General features: G+C 39.4%; 2 protein-coding genes across 2 annotated transcripts; both read left to right on the top strand.

The window, feature by feature from the left end:
• Positions 1 to 6: 6 nt before the first annotated feature.
• On the top strand, positions 7 to 7,007 carry LOC141815388 (uncharacterized). The gene is made up of 3 exons (XM_074703337.1): positions 7 to 347; positions 1,775 to 3,914; positions 3,993 to 7,007. The coding sequence occupies exons 2-3, from the start codon at positions 1,805 to 1,807 to the stop codon at positions 6,677 to 6,679; spliced, it is 4,797 nt and encodes a 1,598-aa protein (XP_074559438.1). The 5' UTR covers positions 7 to 347; positions 1,775 to 1,804; the 3' UTR covers positions 6,680 to 7,007.
• Positions 7,008 to 8,636: 1,629 nt separating this feature from the next.
• Positions 8,637 to 22,076, top strand: LOC141815167 (uncharacterized). Its single transcript, XM_074703094.1, has 9 exons — positions 8,637 to 8,775; positions 8,873 to 9,256; positions 13,597 to 14,063; positions 17,157 to 17,286; positions 17,380 to 17,763; positions 17,848 to 18,314; positions 18,755 to 18,759; positions 21,142 to 21,515; positions 21,600 to 22,076. Exons 1-9 carry the CDS (start codon positions 8,641 to 8,643, stop codon positions 22,074 to 22,076), a joined length of 2,823 nt encoding a protein of 940 aa, XP_074559195.1. The 5' UTR covers positions 8,637 to 8,640.
• The last annotated feature ends 1,482 nt before the right edge of the window (positions 22,077 to 23,558 follow it).

The raw sequence follows: 23,558 nt of genomic DNA, 5'->3' as shown, positions 1-23,558 counted from the left end.
GGTGATCGGTCAAATGACAGCTTTTTCCTTTAGCGCTTTTCTACCGCCCCTCAGATTCCTTTTCTCTCCTTTTTATTTTTTCTCCGCTCAGTATAATACGATAGTTGATTATAGTACAGTAGAAAGCATTCGCTTTTGAGCTTTTCTTGCCGACCAAACCAGGAATAAAGGGGAGGAAAACGTAGGTTTTGACATCTGTTAACACTGTCGGAGACAATCCCTCTCGCTTCCGATCTTTCCTGTCCCCGTCGATCACTTCAAGAGTCTGTGGATCTGGATCATCTGATCGCGAGACTTGGGAAATAAACAACAATCAGAAAAGATCCGAGCTCGATCAGCTTATTGAGGTGCGTTCACTTTCTTGTAGACAAGTTTGGTATTTGGATTTATTCGAGCTTTTGGAAGAGTTCTTCCCTAAAGTTTGGGGCTTCCGTAGGTTTCTGGCGGTCAGTTAGTTCGATTCACTCTCTAGAAGTGTTTTGGTCGTAGGAAGATCTGATTTTGTTTTTCGATTAAGGTGTTTTTGGAATTCACTTCTCCGTATTAGCTAGTTTATTGTTCTCAATCAGTCCTGCGAATAAAGTTCTGCTCTTGCTTAGTTTCTGTTATTGTCTTGAGCACAATCAATAAAATCGATGCGCAGCCATTTAAGGTGATTTTTTTAGAAGGTAAGTCATTGAAGTTGTTCCGAATAAGGTTGTTTGTTGAAGGATCGCAGAGACTTATCTAAAATCTCTATGGTCATAATCTTAATGTTGCTCAAGAAGTCTCATAGTCTGAATTCATGAATTATGTTACGTGAGGCATTTTCTGTGAAGTTTGAATGAAGATGGTGGAAAATTGAATTAGGCCCCAACAACCAGCATAAAATTATGACAAGAAATTCATCGTCATGATTCATAATCACATTTTTGTAAGGTTAGGCCGCCACTTGTTACTAACAACTTAGTCAGCAGTAGCAGGCCAACCCAAAATGGATTGAACTTGCGACTGGTTGTTTCTTTTTGTGTGAACAAAGTGCAATTTGATTGCACCATGGAAACTTTTGTAATTATGTGAAGCTTGATCAAAGTGGAACTCTTTTTGTTGTAATCATTTCTTTTTGGATTCTTTATGTCTGCATTAAATAAAACATAACTTAGACTAACCATCAGTCTTCTCGGTTAGTCTATTCTTGAATATATATCAACCTAGGTCAACCTATTAGATTAGCTTGGTTTGGAGATCCATTTAAAGATTAAAATGCACAACCATCATAGAAGATATAAAAATGCAGCCTGCCTATAGATGAACAAAATTAACTTGTTAGACTTTTAATTTTTTTTTCTTGAAATTATAATTGATTTTGTTCTAACTATATCATGTTTATTGAAGGTTTTTCTTAGTAAATATTTTTTACTACTATATTTCCTTGAATATTGTCTGTAGGTAGTTAGATACAACCTCAATTAATAACAAAATAGGAAAAATACATAAAAAATCATAATGAGCATGTTCAATTGCATCACTAGACAAGTTGAATTGATTGAAAGGAGTGTAATTGTAAAGGAGAAACATGATTGAAAGTGTTTTAAATGACCTGTGTACTACTAATGATATCCTTTCACAAAGTTAAATGGTTGTATAAGATCCATGTAACCAACCTCAAATTATATTTAGAACATTGACCTGTTCTTGTTATTATTATATTAGTTCTACTAGAACATGAAGTATCATTTTTTATTTCATTAGTTACTTGATAGCAATGCTTATTGTTTTTCTTGCCTGCTACCAGATTGTTTAAGAAGGAAAACAGAGGGAAGACATGGAAACCAAGATGAAGAAAATTAAAGTGCACCTTGAAAGATTTTTTATTTTATGCACAAGAACTATAGTCAGATTTATTCAATATCATCCCTTTGTCGTTAGTCTGGTGTTTTTCTTGCTTGTATTGTATAAGTCTTTTCCTTCTCTGTTTGCTTTTCTGGTTTCTTCTTCTCCTGTCATTGCCTGCACATTTCTTCTGCTTGGTTTCCTATTGAGCCATGGGGAACCTAACATACCAGTAGTTGAGGAAGAGAATAACAGGCCTTCGGATGTTTCTTCCGTGGACATTGGAAATTTTTCAAGTTCTATGTATGCTAAGGAGAATGAGAACTTGTCAATTGAGAACCATGCAGATTATCAAAATTATGATGATGAAAAGGCCATTGCAGATGAGGAAATTTATCAGGCAATGAACGAGCCTGAAGGAAACAAGAACCTCAATACTATTATGACCAAAATCTCAGCAGGTGAGGAAGTGAAAAAGGAGAGCTATATTGTGGAAAATGAAGCAAATCAACTGATTCAAGAAAAAGAACTTCAAGCTCAGAGGAGTTGTAAAGACAAAATTCTTCTTCCTGAGGAGCTAAGTGCAGCAGAAATGGGTACAAATGTGAATGAACAAGAAACCGAGAATTTTACATTGGAGATTGGGGAGCCTGCCTTGGGTCGTCAGTTCGACTCCTCTCTAGGATTGCCATGGCTGTCTGTTGAAGATCATCATGCTTCTTCAGATACTGAATCAGATGGTGCAGAGAGTTCCTCTCCTGATGCTTCCATGACTGACATTATCCCCTTGCTTGATGAACTTCACCCTCTTCTAAATTCTGAACATCTTGAGCATGTTTCTATTACGAAGTCAGATACAACCTCTGAAGGTTCATCTGTGGACCATGAAAGTGACGATAATAGTATTGGTGAAAAAGATGTGCAAGAAAAAAATGAAGTGCAAGAGGAAAAAGTTGTTGATGATGCTACTGCTGCAGTGAGATGGACCGAAGATGACCAGAAGAATGTGATGGATCTTGGTTTTTCTGAATTGGAGAGAAATCAAAGGTTAGAAAGTTTAATAGCAAAACGAAGAGCAAAGAAAAACCTGACATTTAGGATGGATAGAAATCTTATGGACTTGGATGCTAATGACTCTTTCCTTAGCAAAGATGAGCTATCACGTTTTCGTGTCCAACTTCCCTCGAGAAGAAATCCATTTGATATTCCCAATGATTCAGAGGAAACAATTGATTTGCCATCAATTCCGGGCTCTGCTCCATCTTCTTTGCTACCAAGACAAAATCCTTTTGATTTTCTATATGACGATCAAGAACAAGAGAGTAACCTCACAGGGGAAACTAGGAATCTCCAGGATTTGATGCTGGCATCAGGCCCTGAGAGCTTATTTGGAAGGGATGACACTTTTGACTTAGGAAGAAGAGGCCTTCAGCGAGAGAAGCATCAGTCGAGGTTTAAACCTTATTTTATTTCAGAGATGGATTTAAAAGGCACTTCTACTTTTCAAAGACAATTTAGTGACAAGAGCGAATCAAAAGTGAGTTTTGTTTCAGAATCAGACACAGTTTCTTCAGCTACAGATCAGGAATATAAAAAAGAGCTGGAGATGCAGGAGGTAGATAGGGAAGTTGAACTGTCCTCTCTTGCTAAACATGATACTGATGCAGGGGATCATGTAATTCACGCTTCTGAAGAAGAATCAGATGATGCTGATGAAAGAAAGAGGGAACATCTTACCAATTATATTGAGATTGATGTAGATGATAATCACATCAATATAGAAAATGATCAAGTTGTTGAAGTCTTCGGTGCCATAGACACAGATATCAGAGAAGAATTACACCAAACTTTGTCCATTTCAGATTCTGAGAAAGTAGAAGTGATTGAAAAGAAGCATGATGAGCGAAACTCATCATCATTAACAGAACAATCATCTACCTTGGATCAAACAAATAATGTTTTCCCAGAATCTGATTATTTGACTATGGTAGATCAAGTTTATGACAACATAGTTGCAGTGCCTGTCTATGATTCTAGTCCATCAGCCAGTGGAAACTCTCTCGATAAACAGTCAACAATTGATGAAGCTTTGCACTATACAGGTACAGGAATTCCTTTTGTATTCATTAACATGTATGTGTTTTGGTTGTTTCCTAATGTTGGTTTCTTGTAAGTTGCAGGTCAAGGTGGTGATGTGGATTCTTTAGTGAAGTTTGGCATGATGAAGGATTCCATGGAAGTTTCATCTCCAGAGGCATTACAGGTCACAGCTGCCTCAGGAACTATGGATTTTCTGACAGTTAATACAAACATGGAAGAGTTAGAATCCGTTGGCATAGAACCTTTAGAATCGTTCCTGATTTCAGTTTCTAGTAATGAAAACAGTTCAAGACTGAATGAGGTTGATGGCACCAATGAATATAATGTGGCCAAGATTGGAAAATCAGCTATTCAAGAAGTTCCAGATCAAGATGGAAGTTTGATTAGTTTAGAGTTATTTGAATTATCAGAATACATGGACTCCTTGATTGTTTCTGAGAAGATTTCTGAGTTTAATATCCAGTCAATAAATGATCTGTCCAAGTCAAGTGATGCCATTGAGGTTCCAGTCCTAACTAAACATGAAGCTGGTGCTTTAAAGATTGTGAGTAGCTCTGGTGAGGAATCTAATGAGATCCAACCTTCATCCTTAGATACTGACAAGACTTTGCTAGCAGAGACAGATGGATCTGTTAATTCTCACATTGGAGAACTGTTGTCTAATCGTCAAGGATCTGATTTAATATTTGAAAAGGATGGCCAGTCTGAAGATATTGCTTCTGGTTCCAGAAGTTATTTAAATCACCCTTTCAATTCTAAAGAAAGCTTTAGTCAGATTGTTGCTGTGTTAGGTAACCAATCCTTCAAAGAAAGATCCATCAAGTCTCAGGAGGTGCATTCAGAAGTCAGCCAAGCCGGAACTGTGGAAACACAAATTTGCTCTCCATTAGGCTCTAAAGATAACATTGAGCAGACTGTTTATAACCCCAAGATTCGAATTCTTGACTCAATCTTGGTTGAAGAATTTTCAGAATCTAGTCAGCCACCAGAAGGGGGAATGGAATCCCATGTTTCAGAATCAAGCTTTGACATCTTACCAAGTGATCTTCAGTCAAGTGAAATGAGTACTAAGAATTGTATGTCCCAGACTATGACAGATCCAGAGATTCCAGTAATTGAAGCAAGGTCTGTTGAAGAAATCTACTCATATTTTAAGAAAATTAGTGAAGAAAGTGCAGAAAAATCGATGTATAAAATTATGACAGATTCAGAGCTTCCAGTTGCTGAAGCAAGACCACCTATTCAAGAAAGTCACTCATATTTTGAACAAATTAGTGACGAAAGTAACAAAAAATCTTTACGTCAAACTATTACAGATTCACAGCTTCCAGTTGTTGAAGCAACATCTATTGAAGAAATCCACTCATATTTTAAAGAAACTACCAAAGAAGGCCCAAGTATAGCTATATATTATGAGGATGGGTCTCAAGGTTCACCTGGTAATGTGCATATACATGCAAAGCCAATACAATCTGACCTGCATGTTATTGAAGCAAATTCCATTGAAGATATTGATATGGCTTTTAGCGAGCTTTTACATAGTACCAGCAATGAACCCTCAGGAATTCCTGAAGAAAGTCCAAGTGTGCCTATATTTGATGAGGTCGAGCCTCGAGAATCATCTTATAATGTGCCTCGAAATTCATCTAATAATGTGCATATGGATGCAAAGACAATGCAATCTGACCTGCATGTTATTGAAGCAAATTCCATTGAAGATATTGATGTGGCTTTTAGCCAGCTTTTACATAGTACCGGCAATAAAGCCTCAGGAATTACTGAAGAAGATCCAAGTGTGCCTATATCTTATGGGGTCGAACCTCGAGATTCACCTAATAATGTGCATATGGATGCAAAGACAATGCAATTTGACCTGCATGTTATTGAAGCAAATTCCATTGAAGATATTGATGTGGCTTTTAGCCAGCTTTCATATAGTACCACCAGCAACAAGGCCCCCAAAATTACTGAAGAAGGTCCAATCTTGCCTATATATTATGAGGAGTCTCGAGATCCACTTGATAATGTGCATATGGATCCAAAGATGATACAATCTGACATGCATGTTATTGAAGCAAATTCAATTGAAGATATTAATGTGGCTTTTAACCAACTTTTACATTGTTCCAGCAACAAAGCCCCAGAAATTAGTGAAGAAAGTCCAAGTGTGCCGATATATTATGGGGAGTCTCAAGATTTACCTGATAATGTGCATATGGATGACATGCATGTTATTGAAGCAAATTCAATTGAGGATATTGAATTGGCTTTTAGTCAGCTTTTACATAGTACCAACAACAAAGCCTCAAACATTACTGAAGAAAGTCCAAGCATGTCGATGCATTATGAGTCTCGAGATAATGTGCATATGGATGCAAAACCAATACAATCTGATCTGCATGTTATTGAAGCAAATTCCATTGAAGATATTGATGTGGCTTTTAATCAACTCTTACGTACCAGCAACAAAGCCCTTAAAGTTAGTGAAGAAAGTCCAAGATTGCCTATCTATTATAAGCAGTCTCAAGGTTCACATGATAATATGCATATGGATGCAAAGCTGCTACAATCCGACCTGCATGTTATTGAAGCATATTCTATTGAAGATATTGATGTGGCTTTTAGCCAACTTTTGCATAGTACCAGCAACAAAGTCCAAGAAGTGCATACTGCTGATGACATTATTTTGAATTTAAAAGAACCTTTTGCAACTGAAACTAGTTCAACCAGGGAAACTGGAAACGTTGGTGAAAAATCAGGAGATTAAGTATTGATAAAGTTTGCTGCCTCTTTAACCTCAAGGAAGAAACAGAAACAGAAAAAAAAACAACACTTCGGAATTTCTTCTCAAGCTCAAGTAATTCTGATATCTTTGAATGAATAAACAAGAAGAAGATTGAGGTTCTGTTTTTTTTTTCATTGTTGAGTGTCAATTGAAATGTGTTTGTTTTACTTGTCAAAATGTCAGCTACTATATTAGATACGGCGTTGAAAGTTTTTGGGGTGTTCTTCGCCTTTTCGATTATAATGCAGTTGTTTGCTTTATGTTTGTATGTGTCGGGTCCATAAATATCTTCTTATTTATCTCTTTATTCTTTGCTCAGCATCAATTTAGTAGTGAATATTACTTTCTACACATTGAATGCTAATATCTGTATTTACCTTTTTCTTTAATGAATGATACAATCATGGTGTGGCTGTTTTTTGTACATGGGCATCACAATGCAGATATCTGCAAGAGCAAGTTTGTGATATTTCAGTTAATGGTAAGAGGTTCTTAATGATTCCAGTAAACTTATGTTCATCAGTTCTTTTGAGATGCTTTTCCTTAAAGTTCAGATAGCAATTCTACTGTGATGTCCTTTTCCAATTGTTCTGCATTATTCAGCATGCTCATATTACAACTTTTTTTTCAATATATGCAGACAAATGAAATGGTGACATGGAACCTGGCAGAGCTTGAAGGTGATCTCATCAGCTGTTCCATATGCTGAAATGATGACCTGGACAGTCGGTAGAACAATGCTATAGGCTGACCTGGCAAAGCTTGAAGCTGCTGGTTATCAGTCATCAGGATAGCATCAATCGATTGGCACTTCGACAGAGCATCTTCTTTTCAATCCTTTGAACTGTTTCAAAATTTCTTTTGGTGTTTATTTATCCTCTGGTAGTTGGGATCTCAACTTGGCCTCACCATGTCAAAATACTGAATTAATTTTAAAGTGAAATGCTACACTTGATAGAACTTATTACACTCAGATAGCATCAGCTCAGCAGCAAACAGAATTAAAATTCTATCTGACACTGACATGAAAGTTTCAGACCATCAATATATGAAACGTGCAACTACTACAAATTTTATATGCACTACAAATTTTAATTTATTTTGTGAAAATAGATAAACTTTAAGGGACAAAATATACTAGCTACTTCAATAACATTTGATCAGCTATACCAAATTGGATCAATTTTGATTAAACTCAATCAATTTTAATTAATATTTAAGCAATTTTGATCAATATTAAAATAATTTTAACTATAATTATGTAGTAATTTAAGTATATTAGAGCTGAAGCTATTTCAACAAAACTAAAATAGTGATATTTTTTAAAAATAGAGGGCCTTTTTAATTTTCCACCGTATAACAGTTTTAAAGTATTTAGATTGGGGCGAATTTACATAAAATAGTTAACAAGTTGATTCTGAAAATGTGATAAAAATTACAATAAAAATATTCATTTTTAGGATTCTCTAGTCGGGAAGTGTCTAGAAAAATTCTTTTTCACTGAATTAAGTTGACTTCTAAATGATTTTGTGATAGATTTTGTTGCCGAAAAAAAAAAACAATGGGAAAAAAAGAAAGAAAGTGAGAGACTTTTCTTTAAAAATGAACACAAAGGAGTTTGGCAAAAATGAGTCCCTTTTTTCTAAACTTTGAAAGGGTGTCTTAGTTTAGTTTTTATGTGGAATGAATATTTTGGATTCCTAAAAGCAGAGAGCTAGAAGGAGAAATGCATAAGAGATGGTGACCCCAAGCCAACCAACCGGACATGCTTTTTTATATTAGATGCCTTCTTGAGATGGAAATCTAAATTCCATTTTTTTAAATAGCACATGTATGATCTGTGTCTAAGTAATCCAATGTTCTCTGTATTACGACATGCAAATTCCTCTACAAATAGGTGAGCATCTGTGGATGCATTTCAATAATATCTACATTTCTGAGTCATGAGCAACTCAGGCAGCATCTCTGGCCATGCCATCGCCGGGTTTCTTCTGTTTGTTGTGGTCATCTGTGTAGGCTTCTTGCTACCTCATGAGTCGACGGTGACTTTCTTTCGCTCTCAATGGATGATAAACTATGTAAGTTTGAATAGATTTTGGCGAAAGTTGAAAACTAAGATGGATGCAGTGGAATAACATGAATTTCAATTCTTGTACACTAAATTACCATGGACAGACAAAAACAGAGCCAACTCCATCGCCAAAAGATGATCTAGAAGCATCGCTGGATAGGCTATCCATGCCCAACAAGACCCTCATCATCGCAGTGCTCAACAAGGCATACATCGAACAAAACGGCATGTTGCAGCTCTTCCTCGAGGGCTTTCGAGAAGGCCATGACACTTGCTTTCTGATCGATCATCTCCTCTTCGTTGCGGTGGACCAGACTTCCTTCGACCATTGCCTTGCCCAACACCTCAACTGCTACAAGCTTGTCACAGCTGGCGTCGACTTCTCCACTGAGGCGTTCTATAATTCGAACGAGTTTCTTGATATGATGTGGAGGAGGACCCAATTCCTTGGTGATGTTCTCAGGCGCGGATACAGCTTCATTTTCACAGTAAGTGAGAAGAAACTAGATAAATCAAATTAAGGATATGAATCAGGGTAGGTAGCTAACGCTTGCTCTTTCTTCTACCAATTAAGGACATGGATGTGTTGTGGCTACGGAATCCGTTCTCGAAGCTACAATATGAAGGGGAGGAGGATATGATAATGAGCAGTGACTGGTTCAATGGCAATCCCTTTGACGACTCCAACTTGTTCAACACAGGGTTCTACTTTGCGGCCCCGAACAATAGAACTATAGCTTTGTTCGATGAATGGTATGCATCTAAAGAGAACTCGTCGGGCAAGAATGATCAAGATACGCTGCTGCAGATGAAGAGGGATGGAGTCTTCAGGAGGCTGAGGCTGAAAGTCAGGTACCTGGACACAAATTCCTTCAGTTGTTTCTGCCACAAGAGTAAGGATTTTGGTGAAGTGGTCACAGTGCACGCGAATTGCTGTGTGACTGTGAAGGCCAAGCTTACAGATCTCACAGCCGTGCTCGAGGCTTGGAAAGCTAACAATGGGACGTCAAATGTGACATGGCCTGCAAAAACTGGGTTTTGCTTGTGAATCAACGAGTTTAGCTTTTTAATGAATCAGAAAAGGTTGTGACAGACAATTCACCAGAGAAAAAAAAAAAAGAAAAAGGTTATGACAAGATTTTTTTTTTCATCAAGGAAAAGACATACCGAGGTGTGTTAAGATATTGTAACTCAGACAGAAATACCATTTTTTGCTGGTAATGAATAAATCTCATTTTACACACAAAAAGCAACCTTTTGTATAATATAATTTAGAGTTTCTTTTTGTCAAAAAAAAAATTGTTGCGCAAATCTTATCCTTCGTTAAAAAGCTAGATATGAAGTTCTTTGGCGATAAATATGAAGTCCTCAATTACTCATAGGCCCTACCCTCTTTGTGTAATGTGTTAGTCAATCTTTGTCGGAGAGAGCAGTGTGATCGAGTCGCCGATTGCCGAACCGAGTGGCCGAGTTGCCAAGCCAAGTGCCGAGTGCTGAGTGCCGAGTGCCGAGTGCCGAGTGGTCGACTGTCGAGTGCCAAGCCAAGAGTCGACATCCTAGCCGAGAGCCGAGTTGTCGAGCCGAGTGGTCGACTGCCGAGACGAGTCGCCGAGTTGCCTAGCCGAGTGGCCATAGAGCCGAGTGGCGACTACCGAGACACCGAGTGCCGAGAGTCCGAGAGGCGACTGTCGAGACACCAAGTGCCGAGAGGCCGAGAGCCGAGTGGCGACTGCCGAGACGCCGAGTGCAGAGAGGCCGAGAGCCGAGTGGCGACTGCTAAGACACTGAGTGCCGAAAGGCCGAGAGCCGAGTGGTCGAGGCCTGCGTTCAATGCAGTTTCCGTAAAACAGATTCATCCCCTCCGACGTTGCTTAGAAGTCACGACGGACGTATGTTTCCCAGGATACAACGACTGAACCGGCAAGACGATCAAGCAAAGATCGTTATCGGCGAACCGACTACACCCAAAAGCTACCAGTGGTAAATCAGAGGAAAAAGGAAGCGAGGGATCGAGAATACTCTATCTGTGGTCTCCCATCGCTTCCTCTTTTATAACTTCGCAGCATATCTCCCAATAATTGGAGATTAATGGTAGATTAATGACACAATTAATGGATTAATGGCCTGATTTGAAACGTCAGTAATAATACTTGGCCGTTTCAACGTCAAGTCATTAACTCGTCCGTTACTAAAAGGGAACGGGATGTAAAATGTTAGTTGATCTGCTTGGGCAAATTTTGCCCTGACCGGTCCGACATTCGACACGTGCAAGTCGCGCTCGCACACAAATTAACTTGCGGGCAGTGCAATCCAGACCCTGGATTTGCACCCTCCTACACACCCATGCATGCATGAGAGAGAGTCTCTCCCCTTGCATTTGTTCACAACATCAATACTTGTGATACAATATAAACCAACCTTATAAATGATCCCCACATGTACAACTAGGGATGCAAATGAATTGAATTGAATCGAGTAATATAAAAATATTTGAGTTCGAGTTCGAAAAATATATGTGATATTCAAATTTAGTTCGAATCTCGAAATACAAATAATTTTGGCTCAAGCTTTGTTCGAAATAAAATTTGAGCTCGAGTTCGGTTTAGATTGTTCGAACCTTGATTCCAACTAAACTAAACTATAGTTCGAAATGAATTAAATTCGAATTTGGTTCAAATTTTTCTGACCATAATTTGTGCTTATTTAAATTAAAATTATATAAAATAATCTCAGTTCGATTCGAGTTCAACTTGCAAGCAGTTTGTGAACAATTGAATAAAATATTATGGGTTTGAATTCGGTTTGAAAAAATTAACGAACATGTTTGAATTCAGCTCAAATTTAATAATTTCAAATACGAATCAAATATTTTTTGAGCCAGAACAAAAAGCTCATGAACAAGCTCGATTGGTTTGTACTTCTATCGACACTCCAGAGTGTAAAAAAGAATGTAAACATGGGATAATCTACAAGAACATGTTTGAATTCAGCTCTTTCTTCAAACTTCTTGGTCGCTCGACCACATGACTCGGCCACTCTGCTATATCCTCAAATGTCTCAGCTACTCGGCCTCAACCACTCAGTCTCGGCCTCGATCAACTCGGCCACTCAGTCTCGGCCTTGATTAGCTCGACCACTCAATCTCGGTCACCCCAATACTAAAGGGCAACCAAGCGTGTGGACTCTGCCAAAGTATTAGGGCAGTTACTAGGTCATCAAGCCTAGTCTCCTAGATCCTTCTCTGCCCCTGCTCATAGCTAACAAACGAAAACAATTCACACCGCCGAGTCGCTGGGCAGTTACGAAGTTGGCAGGCTCAGTCCCCCAGATACTACATGTCTGCTCATTTGTCAGCAATCCATCGAATTTGTCCCCTCATATACCATCACAGCTTGACCCTAGGTCAGCAAGAATGTTCCCTCGGGTTAGTATATAAACTCTCCTCAGGTATGAAGAACGCTCTCTCGAATTAATTCTCTTCAACTTCATATACTACTTCATTCTTCATTTCTCTTTGCTGACTTGAACGTCAGAGTGGCGTGCCGAGAATCCCTGGTGCCTCGCTAACCCCTTCGCTCAGTTCTTTCGTTGGCGAGATTAACGAAGGTTGAGATAGCATACCCTTGATTGGTGACTTGATCGTCTGCGGCATCCAGCCGAAACAGTAGCCATGGTGGATCTATGTGGTTCGGTCTATCAAGGACAAGAGGCATTAGAACCGTTCTTTCTCTATCGAACTTCATCATCAGAGTCTAATTTAATTAAGAATTAAGCGAGTTTGCCTAAGAGTTGACACTGCGTCTAATTGGGAGGAGGATTTTGGACGCATCGAATTTCTTTTACTTGCATATCTAAAAAAACGATGTCATAGTGGAATGAATATTTTGGATTCCTAAAAGCAGAGAGCTAGAAGGAGAAATGCATAAGAGATGGTGACCCCAAGCCAACCAACCGGACATGTTTTTTATATTAGATGTCTTCTTGCGATGGAAATCTAAATTCCATTTTTTAAAATAGCACATGTATGATCTGTCTCTTAAGTAATCCAATGTTCTCTGTATTACCACATGCAAATTCCTCTACAAATAGGTGAGCATCTGTGGATGCATTTCAATAATATTTGCATTTCTGAGTCATGAGCAACTCAGGCAGCATCTCTGGCCATGCCATCACCGGGTTTCTTCTGTTTGTTGTGGTCATCTGTGTAGGCTTCTTGCTACCTCATGAGTCGACGGTGACTTTCTTTCGCTCTCAATGGATGGTAAACTAAGTAAGTTTGAATAGATTGGCGAAAAGTTGAAAACTAAGATGGATGTAGTGGAATAACTTGACTTTCTTGTACACTAAATTACCATGGACAGGCAAAAATAGAGCCAAATCCATCACCAAAAGATGATCTAGAAGAATCGCTGGATAGGCTATCCATGCCCAACAAGACCCTCATCATCGCAGTGCTCAACAAGGCATACATCGAACAAAACGGCATGTTGCAGCTCTTCCTTGAGGGCTTTCGAGAAGGCCATGACACTTGCTTTCTGTCGATCATCTCCTCTTTGTTGCGGTGGACCAGACTTCCTTCGACCATTGCCTTGCCCAACACCTCAACTGCTACAAGCTTGTCACAGCTGGCGTCGACTTCTCCACTGAGGCATTCTATAATTCGAACGAGTTTCTTGATATGATGTGGAGGAGGACCCAATTCCTTGGTGATGTTCTCAGGCGCGGATACAGCTTCATTTTCACAGTAAGTGAGAAGAAAGTACATAAATCAAATTAAGGATATGAATGAATGGGTAGCTAACGCTTGCTCTTTCTTCTACCAATTAAGGACATGGATGTGTTGTGGCTGCGGAATCCGTTCTCGAACCTACAATATGAAGGGGAGGATATGATAATGAGCAGTGACTGGTTCAATGGCAATCCCTTTGACGACTCCAACTTGTTCAACACAGGGTTCTACTTTGCAGCCCCGAACAATAGAACTATAGCTTTGTTCGATGAATGGTATGCATCTAAAGAGAACTCGTCGGGCAAGAATGATCAAGATACGTTGCTGCAGATGAAGAGGGATGGAGTCTTCAGGAGGCTGAGGCTAAAAGTCAGGTACCTGGACACAAATTCCTTCAGTTGTTTCTGCCACAAGAGTAAGGATTTTGGTGAAGTGGTCACAGTGCACGCGAATTGCTGTGTGACTGTGAAGGCCAAGCTTACAGATCTCACAGCCGTGCTCGAGGCTTGGAAAGCTAACAATGGGACGTCAAATGTGACATGGCCTGCAAAAACTGGGTTTTGCTTGTGAATCAACGAGTTTAGCTTTTTAATGAATTAATCAGAAAAGGTTGTGACAATTCACCAGAGAAAAAAAAAGAAAAAGATTATGACAAGATTTTTTTTTTCATCAAGGAAAAGACATACCAAGGTGTGTTAAGATATTGTAACTCAGACAGAAATACCATTTTTTGCTGGTAATGAATAAATCTCATTTTACACACAAAAAGCAACCTTTTGTATAATATAATTTAGAGTTTCTTTTTGTCAAAAAAAAAAAACTGTCGCGCAAATCTTATCCTTCGTTAAAAAGCTAGATATGAAGTTCTTTGGCGATAAATATGAAGTCCTCAATTACTCATAGGTCCTACCCTCTTTGTTTAATGTGTTAGTCAATCTTTGTCGGAGAGAGCAGTGTGATCGAGTCGCTGATTGTCGAGCCGAGTGGCCGAGTTGCCAAGCCAAGTGCCGAGTGCTGAGTGCCGACTGCCGAGTGGTCGACTGTCGAGTGCCAAGCCAAGAGCCAACATCCTAGCCGAGAGCCGAGTTGTCGAGCCGAGTGGTCGACTGCCGAGACGAGTCGCCGAGTTGCCTAGCCGAGTGGCCAAGAGCTGAGTGGCGACTACCGAGACACCGAGTGCCGAGAGTCCGAGATGCGACTGTCGAGACACCAAGTGCCGAGAGGCCAAGAGCCGAGTGGCGACTGCCGAGACGCTGAGTGCAGAGAGGCCGAGAGCCGAGTGGCGACTGCTGAGACACTGAGTGCCGAGAGGCCGAGAGCCGAGTGGTCGAGGCCTGCGTTCAATGCAGTTTTCGTAAAACAGATTCATCCCCTCCGACGTTGCTTAGAAGTCACGACGGACGTATGTTTCCCAGGATACAACGATTGAACCGGCAAGACGATCAAGCAAAGATCGTTATCGGCGAACCGACTACACCCAAAAGCTACCAGTGGTAAATCAGAGGAAAAAGGAAACGAGGGATCGAGAATACTCTATCTGTGGTCTCCCATCGCTTCCTCTTTTATAACTTCGCAGCATATCTCCCAATAATTGGAGATTAATGGTAGATTAATGACACAATTAATGAATTAATGGTCTGATTTGAAACGTCAGTAATAATACTTGGCCGTTTTAACGTCAAGTCATTAACTCGTCCGTTACTAAAAGGGAACGGGATGTAAAATGTTAGTTGATCTGCTTGGACAAATTTTGCCCTGACCGGTCCGACATTCGACACGTGCAAGTCGCGCTCGCACACAAATTAACTTGTGGGCAGTGCAATCCAGACCCTGAATTTGCACCCCCCTACACACCCATGCATGCATGAGAGAGAGTCTCTCCCCTTGCATTTGTTCACAACATCAATACTTGTGATACAATATAAACCAACCTTATAAATGATCCCCACATGTACAACTAGGGATGCAAATGAATTGAATTGAATCGAGTAATATAAAAATATTTGAGTTCGAGTTCGAAAAATATATGTGATATTCAAATTTAGTTCGAATCTCGAAATACAAATAATTTTGGCTCAAGCTTTGTTCGAAATAAAATTTGAGCTCAAGTTCGGTTTAGATTGTTCGAACCTTGATTCCAACTAAACTAAACTATAGTTCGAAATGAATTAAATTCGAATTTGGTTCAAATTTTTCTGACCATAATTTGTGCTTATTTAAATTAAAATTATATAAAATAATCTCAGTTTGATTCGAGTTCAACTTGCAAGCAGTTTGTGAACAATTGAATAAAATATTATGGGTTTGAATTCGGTTTGAAAAAATTAACGAACATGTTTGAATTCAGCTCAAATTTAATAATTTCAAATACGAATCAAATATTTTTTGAGCCAGAACAAAAAGCTCATGAACAAGCTCGATTCGTTTGTACTTCTATCGACACTCCAGAGTGTAAAAAAGAATATAAACATGGGATAATCTACAAGAACATGTTTGAATTCAGCTCTTTCTTCAAACTTCTTGGTCGCTCGACCACATGACTTGGCCACTCTGCTATATCCTCAAATGTCTCAGCTACTCGGCCTCAACCACTCAGTCTCGGCCTCGATCAACTCGGCCACTCAGTCTCGGCCTTGATTAGCTCGACCACTCAATCTCGGTCACCCCAATACTAAAGGGCAACCAAGCGTGTGGACTCTGCCAAAGTATTAGGGCAGTTACTAGGTCATCAAGCCTAGTCTCCTAGATCCTTCTCTGCCCTTGCTCATAGCTAACAAACGAAAACAATTCACACCGCCGAGTCGCTGGGCAGTTACGAAGTTGGCAGGCTTAGTCCCCCAGATACTACATGTTTGCTCATTTGTCAGCAATCCATCGAATTTGTCCCCTCATATATCATCACAGCTTGACCCTAGGTCAGCAAGAATGTTCCCTCGGGTTAGTATATAAACTCTCCTCAGGTATGAAGAACGCTCTCTCGAATTAATTCTCTTCAACTTCATATACTACATTCTTCATTTCTCTTTACTGACTTGAACGTCAGAGTGGCGTGCCGAGAATCCCTGGTGCCTCGCTAACCCCTTCGCTCAGTTCTTTCGTCGGCGGGATTAACGAAGGTTGAGATAGCATACCCTTGATTGGTGACTTGATCGTCTGCGGCATCCAGCCGAAACAGTAGCCATGGTGGATCTATGTGGTTCGGTCTATCAAGGATCTCAACACAAGAGGCATTAGAACCGTTCTTTCTCTATCGAACTTCATCATCAGAGTCTAATTTAATTAAGAATTAAGCGAGTTTGCCTAAGAGTTGACACTGCGTCTAATTGGGAGGAGGATTTTGGACGCATCGAATTTCTTTTACTTGCATATCTAAAAAAACGATGTCATAGTGGAATGAATATTTTGGATTCCTAAAAGCAGAGAGCTAGAAGGAGAAATGCATAAGAGATGGTGACCCCAAGCCAACCAACCGGACATGCTTTTTTATATTAGATGTCTTCTTGCGATGGAAATCTAAATTCCATTTTTTTAAATAGCACATGTATGATCTGTCTCTTAAGTAATCCAATGTTCTCTGTATTACCACATGTAAATTCCTCTACAAATAGGTGAGCATCTGTGGATGCATTTCAATAATATTTTCATTTCTGAGTCATGAGCAACTCAGGCAGCATCTCTGGCCATGCCATCACCGGGTTTCTTCTGTTTGTTGTGGTCATCTGTGTAGGCTTCTTGCTACCTCATGAGTCGACGGTGACTTTCTTTCGCTCTCAATGGATGATAAACTACGTAAGTTGAAAGAATAGATTGGCGAAAGTTGAAAGCTAAGATGGATGCAGTGGAATAACTTGACTTTCTTGTACACTAAATTACCATGGACAGGCAAAAACAGAGCCAACTCCATCGCCAAAAGATGATCTAGAAGCAACGCTGGATAGGCTATCCATGCCCAACAAGACCCTCATCATCGCAGTGCTCAACAAGGCATACATCGAACAAAACGGCATGTTGCAGCTCTTCCTTGAGGGCTTTCGAGAAGGCCATGACACTTGCTTTCTGATCGATCATCTCCTCTTTGTTGCGGTGGACCAGACTTCCTTCGACCATTGCCTTGCCCAACACCTCAACTGCTACAAGCTTGTCACAGCTGGCGTCGACTTCTCCACTGAGGCGTTCTATAATTCGAACGAGTTTCTTGATATGATGTGGAGGAGGACCCAATTCCTTGGTGATGTTCTCAGGCGCGGATACAGCTTCATTTTCACAGTAAGTGAGAAGAAAGTACATAAATCAAATTAAGGATATGAATGAATGGGTAGCTAACGCTTGCTCTTTCTTCTACCAATTAAGGACATGGATGTGTTGTGGCTGCGGAATCCGTTCTCGAACCTACAATATGAAGGGGAGGATATGATAATGAGCAGTGACTGGTTCAATGGCAATCCCTTTGACGACTCCAACTTCTTCAACACAGGGTTCTACTTTGCAGCCCCGAACAATAGAACTATAGCTTTGTTCGATGAATGGTATGCATCTAAAGAGAACTCGTCGGGCAAGAATGATCAAGATACGCTGCTGCAGATGAAGAGGGATGGAGTCTTCAGGAGGCTGAGGCTAAAAGTCAGGTACCTGGACACAAATTCCTTCAGTTGTTTCTGCCACAAGAGTAAGGATTTTGGTGAAGTGGTCACAGTGCACGCGAATTGCTGTGTGACTGTGAAGGCCAAGCTTACAGATCTCACAGCTGTGCTCGAGGCTTGGAAAGCCAACAATGGGACGTCAAATGTGACATGGCCTGCAAAAACTGGGTTTTGCTTGTGAATCAACGAGTTTAGATTTTTAATGAATTAATCAGAAAAGGTTGTAACAGACAATTCACCAGAGAAAAAAAAAGGGTTATGACAAGATTTTTTTTTTTCATCAAGGAAAAGACATACCAAGGTGTGTTAAGATATTGTAACTCAGACAGAAATACCATTTTTTGCTGGTAATGAATAAATCTCATTTTGCACACAAAAAGCAACCTTTTGTATAATATAATTTAGAGTTTCTTTTTGTCAAAAAAAAAAAAAAAACTGTCGCGCAAATCTTATCCTTCGTTAAAAAGATAGATATGAAGTTCTTTGGCGATAGATATGAAGTCCTCAATTACTCATAGGTCCTACCCTCCTCTTTGTGTAATATCATTCTACCTCTGCAGTGTTTATACTTGTCTATAAATATTCTTGAAATATATCTTTATTTGCAGAATACTCAGCGGCAGTTTCTCGAAAAGAAAGGAGAAATTTCTAAATAAAAAGTAAAAGTACGGAGGAAACAGAAGAAATGTAAAACAATTAACCAGTTATTTGACAATTTCTTGGATAACAAATTAAGAGTTTGGGAACAAATTAAACTGATGAAGATGAGCTCCTTCGTTATTTGGAATTTATGTTGTACAATCCGGAAGAAAGAGGAGAGTCAGATTAAAAAATGCATTAATGGTTAAGCACGAGGCCACGGCTAAAACGAAATATATGTAGTTGGTTAGCAGCACACAGAAATATCATGACTCATTTTACAGAATATATGTAAACAAATAAGACATTGAAACACCAGATAAGAAACGAATTAAGGAAAACAATATTATATGGTCCAAGCTCAAAAGAGTTAGACATCGTGCTAGCAAACTGTCTCCAAGGACTTGTAATCGATCGACAAAACAATTGCAGGCCAAAATATTTTTTTTAAACTTCGTTTAATTCCAAATATAGCACAGGAAACAAAGTGATATAACTTTGGCGTGCACCTAAACCTGCCATGTTTACTAATGCTGATAATATTAGCTGGCGGTTGCGATCCTTATAAATCCCCACATGTACAACTAGGGATGCAAATGAATTGAATTGAATCGAGTAATATGAAAATATTTAAGTTCGAGTTCAAAAAATATATGTGATATTCAAATTTAGTTCTAATCTCGAAAATATAAATAATTTTGGCTCAAGTTTTGTTCGAAATAAAATTCGAGCTCGAGTTCAGTTCAGATTGTTCGAACCTTGATTCCAACTAAACTAAACTATAGTTCAAAAAAAAATTTCAATATATGCAGACGAATGAAAATGGTGACATGGAACCTGGCAGAGCTTGAAGGTGATCTTATCAGCTGTTCCATATGCTGAAATGATGACCTTGACAGTCGGGAAGTTTATCTATTTTATTATGTGAAAATAGATAAACTTTAAGGGACAAAATATACTACTTCAATAATATTAGATGGATCAATTTTGATTAAACTCAATCAATTTTAATTAATATTTAAGCAATTTTGATCAATATTAAAATAATTTTAACTATAATTATGTAGTAATTTAAGTATATTAGAGCTGAAGCTATTTCAACAAAACTAAAATAGTGATATTTTTTAAAAATAGAGGGCAATTTTTAATTTTCCACCGTATAACAGTTTTAAAGTATTTAGATTGGGACGAATTTATATAAAATAGTTGACAAGTTGATTCTGAAAATGTGATAAAAATTACAATAAAAATATTCATTTTTAGGATTCTCTAGTCGGGAAGTGTCTAGAAAAATTCTTTTTCACTGAATTAAGTTGACTTGTAAATGATTTTGTGATAGATTTTGTTGCCGAAAAAAAAAACAATGGGAAAAAAAGAAAGAAAGTGAGAGACTTTTCTTTAAAAATGAACACAAAGGAGTTTGGCAAAAATGAGTCCCTTTTTTCTAAAAAAGGGTGTCTTAGTTTAGTTTTTATGTGGAATGAATATTTTGGATTCCTAAAAGCAGAGAGCTAGAAGGAGAAATGCATGAGAGATGGTGACCCCAAGCCAACCAACCGGACATAGATGCCTTCTTGAGATGGAAATCAAAATTCCATTTTTTTAAATAGCACATTGTTCCGGTTAAAAACCGACGACAGTCAATTCATCGGTCAAGAAAATACCACCTCAACCTCACCCTGCCACGTCAGGCCAAGCAAGACCCTATGACCGCGGGGCCCGAGACTGGCCAGGTCAGGCGGTCTATTGACTTATCTTGCCACATCGGGCCAAGCAAGACCCTATGACCGCGGGCCCCGAGACTAGCAAAGTTAGGCGGTCTATTGACTTATCCTGCCACGTCGGAGCAAGACCCTATGACCGCGGGCCCCGAGACTGGTCAGGTCAGGCGGTCTATTGACTTATTATGCCACGTCGGGCCCCTATGACCGCGGGCCCCGAGACTGGCCAGGTTAGGCGGTCTATTGACTTATCCTGCCACGTCGGGCCGGGCAAGACATACCATATCACACATGTATGATGTGTCTCTAATTAATCGAATGTTCTCTATATTACCACATGCAAATTCCTCTACAAATAGGTGAGCATCTGTGGATGCATTTCAATAATATCTACATTTCTGAGTCATGAGCAACTCAGGCAGCATCTCTGGCCATGCCATCACCGGGTTTCTTCTGTTTGTTGTGGTCATCTGTGTAGGCTTCTTGCTACCTCATGAGTCGACGGTGACTTTCTTTCGCTCTCAATGGATGATAAACTATGTAAGTTTGAAAGAATAGATTGGCGAAAGTTGAATACTAAGATGGATGCAGTGGAATAACTTGACTTTCTTGTACACTAAATTACCATGGACAGGCAAAAACAGAGCCAACTCCATCGCCAAAAGATGATCTAGAAGCAACGCTGGATAGGCTATCCATGCCCAATAAGACCCTCATCATCGCAGTGCTCAACAAGGCATACATCGAACAAAACGGCATGTTGCAGCTCTTCCTTAAGGGCTTTCGAGAAGGCCATGACACTTGCTTTCTGATCGATCATCTCCTCTTTGTTGCGGTGGACCAGACTTCCTTCGACCATTGCCTTGCCCAACACCTCAACTGCTACAAGCTTGTCATAGCTGGCGTCGACTTCTCCACTGAGGTGTTCTATAATTCGAACAAGTTTCTTGATATGATGTGGAGGAGGACCCAATTCCTCGGTGATGTTCTCAGGCGCGGATACAGCTTCATTTTCACAGTAAGTGAGAAGAAAGTACATAAATCAAATTAAGGATATGAATGAATGGGTAGCTAACGCTTGCTCTTTCTTGTACCAATTAAGGACATGGATGTGTTGTGGCTACGGAATCCGTTCTCGAAGCTACAATATGAAGGGGAGGATATGATAATGAGCAGTGACTGGTTCAATGGCAATCCCTTTGACGACTCCAACTTCTTCAACACAGGGTTCTACTTTGCGGCCCCGAACAATAGAACTATAGCTTTGTTCGATGAATGGTATGCATCTAAAGAGAACTCGTCGGGCAAGAATGATCAAGATACGCTGTTGCAGATGAAGAGGGATGGAGTCTTCAGGAGGTTGAGGCTGAAAGTCAGGTACCTGGACACAAATTCCTTCACTTGTTTCTGCCACAAGAGTAGGAGTAAGGATTTTGGTGAAGTGGTCACAGTGCATGCGAATTGCTGTGTGACTGTGAAGGCCAAGCTTACAGATCTCACAGCCGTGCTCGAGGCTTGGAAAGCCAACAATGGGACGTCAAATGTGACATGGCCTGCAAAAACTGGGTTTTGCTTGTGAATCAACGAGTTTAGCTTTTTAATGAATTAATCAGAAAAGGTTATAACAGACAATTCACCAGAGAGAAAAAAAAGAAAAAGGTTATGACAAGATTTTTCTTTTCATCAAGGAAAAGACATACCGAGGTGTGTTAAGATATTGTAACTTAGACAGAAAATGAAGATGAGCTCCTTCGTTATTTGGAATTTATGTTGTACAATCCGGAAGAAAGAGGAGAGTAGGATTAAAAAATGTTTTAATGTTAAGGAAAACAATGTAATATGGTCCAAGCTGAAAAGAGTTACACATCGTGCTAGCTAGCAAACTGTCTCCAAGGACTTGTAATCGATCGACAAAATAATTTTGCGGGCCAAAACATTTTTTTAAAACTTCGTTTAATTCCAAATATAGCACAGGAAACAAAGTGACCCCACGTGTACAACTAGGGATGCAAATGAAATATATTCGTGAATCTCTTAACAAACATGTTCGTGAGCTTTTAAACGAACATGTTCGCGAACACGTTTGTGAGCCTTTAAACGAACATGTTCGCGAGCTCACGAACCAAATACTGCTAAGCTCGAGCTCGGCTCGATAATATTTTCGAGCTCGAAATCAGGCTCGAGCTCGGCTCGTTAACTTAATCGAACAAACTCAAACGAACTTTTTTTCGAGTCGAGACTCGAATAAGCTCGTGAGCAGCTTGGCTCGTTTACACCCCTAGAAAGAGGAGAGTAGGATTAAAAAAATGCTTTAATGGTTAAGCATGAGGCCACGGCTAAAACGAAATATATTTAGTGGGTTAGCAGCACACAGAAATATCATGACTCATTTTACAGAATATATGTAAACAAATAAGACATTGAAACACCAGATAAGGAAATGAATTAAGGAAAACAATGTTATATGGTCCAAGCTGAAAAGAGTTACACATCGTGCTAGCTAGCAAACTGTCTCCAAGGACTTGTAATCGATCGACAAAATAATTTTGCGGGCCAAAACATTTTTTTAAAACTTCGTTTAATTCCAAATATAGCACAGGAAACAAAGTGATATAACTTTGTCGTGCACCTAAACCTGCCATGTTTACTAATGCTGATAATATTAGCTAGCGGTTGCGATCCTTATAAATGATTCCCACGTGTACAACTAGGGATGCAAATGAATTGCCCCCGGGGCATAGCTGAGTTGGTTACGATACAGCAGACTTACAGAAGAGGGCAAGGGTTCGAATCCTGGCGAAGCCTGGTAATACCCTCCTGCGTCGTGACCAACTGCAGTTTCTCAATTTACCTCCTCACAGATGATCGTAGAGCCGCTAAGGTGGCGGATTCCACCTTTTGCAGAAAAAAAGGGATGCAAATGAATTGAATTGAATCGAGTAATATGAAAACATTTGAGTTCGAGTTTGAAAAATATATGTGATATTCAAATTTAGTTTGAATCTTGAAAATACAAATAATTTTGGCTCAAGCTTTGTTCGAAATAAAATTTGAGCTCGAG

This window comes from Curcuma longa, chromosome 21 (genome assembly GCF_044706935.1).
Source record: "Curcuma longa cultivar G26 ecotype Majalengka, Jawa Barat chromosome 21, ITB_CL_G26_1.1, whole genome shotgun sequence".
NCBI classification, from domain to species: Eukaryota; Viridiplantae; Streptophyta; class Magnoliopsida; order Zingiberales; family Zingiberaceae; genus Curcuma; species Curcuma longa.
The sequence above is the reverse complement of the archived record's forward strand: the minus strand, read 5'-3'. Positions and strand labels throughout refer to the sequence as shown.